At 46.0% G+C, this 8,985-nt stretch overlaps 1 protein-coding gene and 1 long non-coding RNA gene across 2 annotated transcripts in view; one reads left to right on the top strand and one right to left on the bottom strand.

Moving 5' to 3' along the window:
* Window positions 1-1,538, bottom strand: part of LOC130581739 (uncharacterized) — a 13,459-nt gene extending 11,921 nt beyond the window's left edge. The window contains exon 1 of the long non-coding RNA XR_008966261.1: window positions 1,344-1,538. This is a non-coding gene — a long non-coding RNA (uncharacterized LOC130581739). The remainder of the gene's footprint in view (window positions 1-1,343) is intronic.
* A 166-nt stretch (window positions 1,539-1,704) lies between these two features.
* STT3B (STT3 oligosaccharyltransferase complex catalytic subunit B) overlaps window positions 1,705-8,985 on the top strand; it is a 50,475-nt gene continuing 43,194 nt past the window's right edge. The window contains exon 1 of the mRNA XM_057380009.1: window positions 1,705-2,197. Coding sequence (XP_057235992.1) covers window positions 1,965-2,197 — 233 coding nt within the window. The 5' untranslated portion in view covers window positions 1,705-1,964. The remainder of the gene's footprint in view (window positions 2,198-8,985) is intronic.

Below are 8,985 nucleotides of genomic sequence, written 5' to 3'. Positions count from 1 at the left end.
AGGACAAGGGGGAATTGCTTTAAACTGAGGGGGAGTAGGTCTTGAATGTTAGGAAGAAAATTCTTTACTGTGAGGGTAGTGAGGCACTGGCACAGATTGCCCAGAGAATTTGTGGATGCCCCATCCCTGGAAGTGTTCAAGGCCAGGCTGAATGGGGCTTTGAGTAATCTGGTCTAGTGGAAGATACCTCTGTTTGTAGAAGTGGGGTTGGAACTGGATGATCTTTAAGATCCCTTCCAACCCAAATAATTCCATGATTCTATAATAGAAAGGTTTTCATTGTGCATAAAAAGAAATGTTCTGTTTTCTTCTTTTGTCAAACAAAATAAAACTAGAGAAAACAGCAAGGACTAATTAAAATTGTATTAGCCAACTAAGGCCCAGTGTAGTCCCCATCYATATCAGTGAAATTGAACTGCAAGCCTTCAGGACTTTTGAAGAGCCATGTTTGAGCACCCAAGGGAATGCCCAGACCTCAGACAACAATCACCAAGCTATTTCATTTCAAAACTGAAGGCCCACATAAAAGTCAGAAAATGTTGTCTGTGTGAACAGTTCAATGAGCCATGCACTTTTTTATCCTGCCTGTGCTTTGTAAACCTTTTCGAGAAGAAGGCTGTCCCCTGCCATCTCAGGGTAGAAAAAAGGCCAGCACAACCACTCAAACAGCATTGACTGTGCAACCTAGGAAACCTTCAGTTTTCTTCACCTTCTCCTTATAACGACAGCAATCTCTGTGGCTGACCAAAGCGGTGGAGTCACCATCCCTGGAAGGGWTTAAGRAAAGCCTGGATGTGGCACCTAGTGCCAAGGTCGAGTTCGTCCATAGGTTGGATTCGATGATCTCRAAGGTCTCTTCCGACCTAACTGATGCACTGTAGAAGCGCTCCCAGCTGAGGCAAGTGGCACACGCAGGGCTTTCCCTAACCCTGCCCCCATCTACTCCTCTCAACTGCATGAGGGCGAAGCTCTCCCACGTCCCTCAGTGCGACCAACGCAGTATCCACCGGGACAAATAAACATTCCTAACAAACGGACTTATCGGCCACACACTCGAGGGCTCGCCGCGCCCCCGCCCCGCGGACTACAACTCCCGGCACGCTCCGCGCCGCGCCGCCCCAGAGCACGCCGGGAGCGGCACCGCCCCGCCGGCCCGCACGCACCGCAGCGCCCTGGCGCGGCGCCGGGGGGCGCCCACGTGACTTGCATGTCKCACTTCGATTGGAGCAAACCGCTGCCAATCAACTGCCCCAACGTCGGGCAACGGGAGCKACGCCCCCCTGTGCGCGCGGCCGTGCCGCTCCGATTGGCTGCTGGAGCATGACCCCGCCCCTTTTAAATACCTGTCGCTCCGTGACAGGCCGTCACCGGAGTTCCTGTTAGGAGGGCGCTACCGGACAGGATCGGTCCCTCCTCCTCGCCTTCTCCTGGGAGCCCCGCCCTCCCCTGATAGCTCCGCCCGCTCCGGAGGGGCGGCAATGTCAAACCGCCTGCTCGGGATGGAGGGAGGAAGGAAGACGCGATCCGCCCCCTCCCCTCCCGCCTGGGTCCCGGCCTTAGCCCCGTCCTGGCAGAGCCCCTCTCCCCACCCCGCCGGTGCCCTTCGGAGCCGCGCGAGCGCCCCGGGCCGCCTCGAGCCCCGCCCCTCCGTGTTCTTGGCCCCACCCCTCGTCCTGYCGCCGGCCCCGCCCCCCGGGCTCGCGCGCGCCGCGCCGGGTGCCCCCCCTCCCCGGGGGACGGTGACGGCGGCGGCGGGAGGAGGAGGCAGCGGCAGAGCCCGGGTGCGCCAGGAGGCGGCGGGGAGTCAGCGAGGAGCGCCGAGCGAGAACGGGCGGGCTCCGCCCCGCCTCTTGCCGAGCCTCCCGCCCCTTGCCCTTCCTCCCTCCTCTCCTCCCCTCCTCCGCCGCCTCCTCCCCGCACGCGCCGGGCGGAGGGAGAGGCTGCGAGGGAGCCCCGGGTACAACATGGCGGAGCACTCGGCCCCCGACCACAAGCACAGACCCGCCGCTAACTCCGCGGCGCCGCTCCACAGCCGCGCCGGGGCGGGCGGCGGCCTGTCGGGGGGCCTATCGCAGCCGGCGGGCTGGCAGTCCCTGCTCTCCTTCACCATCCTCTTCCTGGCCTGGCTGGCTGGATTCAGCTCCCGGCTCTTCGCCGTCATCCGCTTCGAGAGCATCATCCACGAGTTCGACCCCTGGTGAGCCGCCGCCGCCACCGCCGGGCGGGACGGGGAGGCGGGAAAGCACCGCGCCATGAGCCGTGGCGGGGGAGACCCGCGGGTTCCCTCCACCGTGGCCGCGGGGACGGCGGGAGGGCCCCGCCGCCCGCCCCCCGCTCCGCCACTCCGCGAAGTTGCGCCCCTGCCTGTTTCCCGGAGGGAGCCGGCGGCCACGGCCGCTCCGGGAGCCGGGGAGGGAGGCAGCGAGAGAGGGAGGGAGGTGGTGCGGACGGGACACGCTGTGGCAGGTCGGAGGGAGCATGAGGAGTCGCCGCCGCGGCGCGGGAGAAGGAAAGCGCCTGAAGAGAGCGGCAGTGCCGAGCGCTGGGGTGTCCCCCGCGGCGGAGACCTCGGGAACGGGGCGACGGCACTTCCCCCGCATCCCTTGGAGTTGCGGCAGGACTCTCTGAGGGGCACGGGGAAAGTTGTGGCGTTGGCAGGGAACCGGGAGCGGGCAGGAATCRGGGGCTGGTAGCGAAACAGTTGTGCCAGGCGTGACCCGCGCCCCGGTCCGGGTCCTGCTGTCGCGGCGYCGGTCCCGTATGTGCTGTGCAGCTTCCCGAAGTGGTCTTTACTAGAGTCCTTGTCGGCCGGGGAGGGAGCAGGGTGAGGAATGCACTGCAGGAAGTAATCTTCATAAAAGTGACTTGAGGGATTACGGYGAAATGGGTGACATTGATTTACTGCCAGGTGTTTCGAAGCTGCGTTTCTGAGCCYAAGGACTTTTGCTGTTTCCTACACATCTTGATTTTTCTAAAGATTGCGTTCCCTCCTGTAGAAGCCGTCTGTTCTTTTTCCCTGTTGGAGGGGACTGAAACCATTTTATGCGTGAGATCAAGAAATGCTGCACTCGTTCCTTGCAGCAAGGCGAAGTGAAAGATGACAAGACTTCTTGGGGCAGGGTTTTTTTTAATGCAAAAACTTGACAATTAATTTTTATTTTACTGGTTATTTCATCCCGGGGGTCCGTGGGATTTTTAGAACTTGAAGTAGGGTAGGCGACAGATAACTTTAGAATAATGAATTGACAGATTTTAATTTAAAATTTTATGTTCTGGGTCTCAKTGTTAATTGCACGAAGGAAGGAGGTGCTTCGTTTTGAAATGCACAATAGATGTTCCGTGTTAAGCTTCATCCAAAATCGTTGCTGAATTTGTACTTCTCTGCAAAGCTTGCATTCCACTTTGATAGTTTCAAAAGCGCAACTTCCTCTTTTCTTGTTGSCTTTTCCCCCCTCACTCCTCTCCCCCCCCCACCCGCAAATGTAATCCATTCACAAATCGTGGCTCAGAATAGTGGATAGAGAACAAGGAATTGCTTTGTTTTTAAATGCTATGTGAAGTAATAAACCTTTGTGATGTGAAAGCCAAGTATCTCAAAATATCTTCAAAATGTCAAGTAATTGCCTATGATTCAAGTGTTTTTCTGCAGACACAAATGAATAGAAGAAGAGCAAACTTCCAATTAATAAAGTTAAGAATAAGGGGAAGCTTAGTTTAAACACATCTGCAATGGTAGTATGAACCTGGGTTRTATCCTGTGGAGTAGTTCTCTTCTAATCTAAATCTAAGCATAGAGGCTTTCCTTTCTGTTATGGAGGAAACTTTTAAGCATGCAGCCTACATTTTTATGTGAATTTTATCTGATTTTTATAATCAAGACTCATTTTTGTTGGATAAATGAAAATTTTACAGTGCTGAGTTGCGTAACTTTTGTTATTAAGCCCTGAAGGACACTAAAATGGTGCTATGGGAGTTAAGTTCATAGTCATGATATGGCTGTAAAGATCAACTCCTGTTTAAAGCAATGTGTAAATTGATGCAAAGTCATCTTCCTGAGTACACAAACAGAAGGCATTGCTGCCTGTGCTGCTGGATGTACCCTTGTTAATTAGGGAATAGATGAAGTTGACAAAACTCATTGATTTTAATGCAGGTCTGTGAGAAGCAGTTGAAATGTCAAGAATCACGCCAGTGTCGTGTTGCTGCATGCCAGAAATGGTAGAGACAAATGCACTTAAGTTAATTAGTAGGAAAGAGAACCTAAAATGGTAGAAACTGAGGGAAAACAAAGGTCTTTCTCTATTGCAGCAGCAAAATTGTTGAAAAGAGTGAAAAATGGTGTTGCTCTCTTAAATAGTGTTGACTAGCTAGGTAGGAATGGATTTTCATGGTTTCAAGGGTCTTACAAGTCTGAATTTAACATGGGAAAGGAGCTTATGAAGGGGCTAGTAGCAGTGCTCTATTTTTAATATTTTTTTAACCACTTCTTTAGCTGCTTCTCCAGCTAAACTGGATTTTTTTTTTTTCAGGTCAGTGGCTGTAGACTTTCCTGTGGAATAGTTTGATTTTTTTTCTATTCTTTTGGCTTTTTCTGTCAAGCTTGCATAGGACATCTTGCAATGTGTTGATAAGTCAGTCACCTGTTCTCTTGTATTTGTTTTGTGGTCCAGAGAGGAAGCTGAGGTGTATCTGATGAATATGGCAAATCGTTTATTCTTTTGAATGGAAAAATATTGTTGCCTCTAAGGTGTAGAAAGCTTTCCCGTTTACCTAGGAATCCAGTTTTCTGGTATGGACAAGGTGAGAAGAAAGGCAGATTGCCTTGGGTTTTCTACTTACTAATTGAATCAAATACCACTTTTTTTTTTCCCTAACATCCCTTTCAAGCTGCCTTTCTGACAGTAAAATTAGGTTTTKATTTGCCATAGAAGGGAGATTTGCTTGTTTTGTAAAATCAGCCTCTGAGACTCGCTTGTGTTGGCATTTCTTCCAGAAGTGACCCAAATGTAGTGCGATAGGCCAAGGCAGTGGAGAGAGGACAGTGTTTGGTTTTTTATCTCCATTGAAATACAATGCCTGTGCAAGGTAAAACCAAACTGGTATTTTTGAGGTCACCATGCTGTCACTTAAGAACTTGTGACCTGTTCATTATGACTAGGTTGTTTGTTTTTTTTTTTTTTCACACTGACTACCTCTTTTGTATAGTATTTCCACTTTTTGATTTATTTCTCATGTCATGTTTACTTTCCATACTTGAGCTGGTCCAGAGACTTTGAAAAATTTTTGTACTTCTTGGCAGCTTCTARGTCAGGTGAGCTGATACATGAAGTCAGGCAGCACTGACATTAAGATGYGCCATTGACAGGCCTTCAGTATTTAATTTCAGGATTTCATTGTAAGGCCAAGAACTTGAAACATGGTTAGTGATGGTACATTGGAATGGACAGGTTTCACATCTGAAATTCAGTTCATCTGTTGGTTGGTTTGGCAGCTGGGTGGACCAAGAGCTTAATTTCGATACTGTTTGAACASAAGTGCAGAGTGAAAACTGTTCATGAGAGTACAACAGTGGGTTTTACTCTGTTAYGGAGTGAGAGCATTCTTACTGAATGAYGTTGCCTTAAATGCCAACAGGGCTGCTTAACCAAGGCAACCAAAATTATGGAGCACTTGAACAGGGGCTACTTCCTATGCACTGGTTTTCTAAAGTACAGCTCCAATGGCATGTTTCTTTTGGGTGCTTGCATCATATATGTAGGGGTATCTGTGTGTGTGTGTGTGTATGTATATATATATAAAATAATCTGTATGTGTGCATATGTATACATGTAKATAGATATATCTAGCAATATTGTTGCATTCTGATACTGCTTCTAAGTGAGRTGGTAACAACTTTTGGTACATCAGTAGTTGTCAGGGAGTACTGTCAAAATGTACATTCATTCTGTTTGTACAGTTCTCACCATTAAGTCACRTGTGTGAGAACTGTATCTGGATCATTAATCATATCCCATGACATTAGATCAAACTTCTTTCCCCTGAGAATTTTAACATCTTGYTAAAAGCTAGATTAATACCAGTTGCCTTAGTGAAAGCTTTCTTAACGTTGGAATACCAAAGTTTGTGTGTGTGAGCATGAGACTCTCTCCAATACCAGTTTGCATGTGCAGGATGGTGCACCAGTGCAGGCTTTGTTAGTTCCATTTGCCTACCTTCTCCTGCTGGGAATGTTGTCTTCTACATCCCTGCCAGCTCTTGGTACTGAGGAGCACTACCACAATTTCATATAAATCTTTGCCTCTTCCAAACCAGCAGCATTGATTKCTCAAACCACCAGCTTTTCACTTGCCGTTAGCGGTGACCACTGTTTATGGTACCTCGCCCTGAGGTAATCTAATTGTCCTAGTAGCCAATATGGCTTATAGATATGAAAGCAATCCACTTTCTCATCACTGATACCATCATCTAACGTTAGTGGGGTTTGGTCAATGGGGATAAGGTCAGTGTCATGCTTGTGTTTCAGAGGCAGACAGGTTAAAGGAAGTTGATATTTTTACTCAGGCACTGTGAAAGATACAGGTTTAGCTATGTTTAAATCATCTTTGCTGGATGGATTCTTGAACTGTTATGAACTTAACTTTCCTTAATGAAAACTAATTTACCACCTATAAATATGACATGAAAGCTTCCCAAAAATTCCAGGTGTGACTGAAGACATTAAAAGTGGTGTATGTAGTTGATCAATCACTGAAGGTTGAGGGTTTGTATTGTAGTTACCTGATCTGATAGTTGACTTCTGGAGTAGTTCTCCTCTGTCACCCACTGTACACTCCTGCTTTTTTCTTCATGTTTGCTGTAAAGCAGTCATAGTAAGATGATTCAATGAGGTGAATTGTTAAAATACTATAGCATTTTAGTTTCCTGAGCTGGTTTACCACCAGATTTTATATTACATTTTCATCTCTTATTTTTGAAGAATAATAGGAACATTGGGAGGGAATGTAAATAGTTAGTAAATCAGGTAGTAAATAGACTGATGTTAGAGGATAAACTAGGATTGAGTGACAGAGGGAAGACATATACAAATAAAACCAGAGTGTGTTAAGACACTGGAGCAACAGAAGTGATGAAAGAGGAGTGAATAAGAGCATGTTAAGTTGGTTTTCATAAGGAGGGAGGGGAAAAAATTGTGTAAGAGGATGATAGTGCTGACAATATTAATTAACAATGCCCACCCAGGTAATTCTTCTGGCCACTGCTTCCCTGCTAGTGACTATTGCTGGCCAAACAGACAGTAAATTGTGTCGTAAATGTGTTCCTGACAGTTGGCAGCCACTTTTGTCTCCAAACTGGATCTGTCTTTCTGGAGTCTTTCAACCCATCACACAATCCTGTTCAAGTGCAGTGTGTCAATGTGGATCTGTTTAGGAAACATTTGTCACAAGCTTTAGGATTCTTTCCCAAAACAATTTCTTTTGTTTATAATCTTAGACAACTTCCAGACCTCGGGAAAGCATTTGATTCCAATTCAGTTTGAATATAATAATTTTGAACTGATTTTGAGATACTGCAAATTTCATGAGATTCATGTTAAAAATTTACTGCACTGTCTTCATTCACAGGTGTTTTGACTCTATGAAGTGAGAAGTATTCTGTTTCTATTTTATTGAAATATATTTTAAGATTATATTTACTGTTAATATTTGAATGATCTTTTATACTCTTTTATACTCTAGTCTTAACTAATAATTTTAGCAGAATTTCAGGTAGCTCAAACTCATTTCTACCATTTTATTATGGTAGGAAAAATATTCTAGCATACTTTCCAGATTAGATTCAGTGAGGCCTGTGCATTCATGAAAGGGAAAGAGATTTTTATGAGAGAACAGTCTCCCAAGCTTCACCACCCCACCACCACCTACCCTTTYAATGAGGAGGATCAAAATCAGGCATCTTTTTTGGTCTCTTGTATTGCTGTATGGAATGGGTTGAGAAACTCTGTTAGCACASGTTCATCTGGTTTTGGGGGTTTCTCAATTGTAAGGTATTGTTGACCTACTTAGAGGGAGTTGTTTTGAAGCCAAGTCAATTCTTTCTGTAAGGTTGATACGGTGGTAACAGTCAAGATGATGTGCAGTTGACTGTACTGAACTTCTCTACTGCTTGTGAAATTGCAAAAATAGGTAAATATTAGAAATCTAAAGGAAGGAGGATTATTTGGAAAAAGAACATTGAATGGAGTTGAAGGCATAGCAGAAACTGCTTTGTGAGTGGGGAAACCTCAGGCTAAATTTGTTCAGTTAGAGTGATGCAGCTGAAAAGCAGTTCACTGTGTGGCCTCATAATCCCAGCTCTGTGTCTACTGTTGTCTTCTACCATCTTTGCTTAGCAGGTWGTGTTTCTTTCTTCACTTGCACTACTTGTAATTGGGGTGAAAACCTCATCAGATTTCATGTGATGCAATAATGGGGTTATCCATGTTAGGTAGGAGGGGCAGTGTTCATATAACACGTGCAGAGTATGGTTGAGTACAGAGACTCCCTACAGACTTCTTTTGGAAAACATACGAGGTGAGACAGAATGTTTGCAAAGTGTTGACCCTTTTATTGATTTATGGATAGCAGAATGAAACATGAAAAGTAAAACATATCCAAATGTTTTATGTAGGCTGGGTTGACTGAACCATCAAGTTTAGCTTTTAATGTCATGTTGGGTTTTTTTTAAAATGGTCTTCAGCAAACACTCACAAACACTTGACTAACTAGAGCAAATGCTACAGTGAAAATTCTTGAATGGACTTTTTTTTGGCAGACATCCTATTATTTTAACAGCTTAATATGTTCTGGTTTTAAAACAGAAATTTTATTTGATTACATAGGGTTAGAGTGGTTTATAAAGGTTACCTTTTGCTTCCTATCAAGACTCTCTCTCATAGTCTCTAGTTTTGGCAGCCTTTAATCCTAATACTTACGTTTTTTAATCTGT

Source organism: Malurus melanocephalus, unplaced genomic scaffold (assembly GCF_030028575.1).
Source record: "Malurus melanocephalus ecotype Western Australia unplaced genomic scaffold, MMel_1.1 scaffold_432, whole genome shotgun sequence".
Taxonomy (NCBI): domain Eukaryota; kingdom Metazoa; phylum Chordata; class Aves; order Passeriformes; family Maluridae; genus Malurus; species Malurus melanocephalus.
Note: the sequence above shows the minus strand (reverse complement) of the source record. Positions and strands in the feature narration are given on the sequence as shown.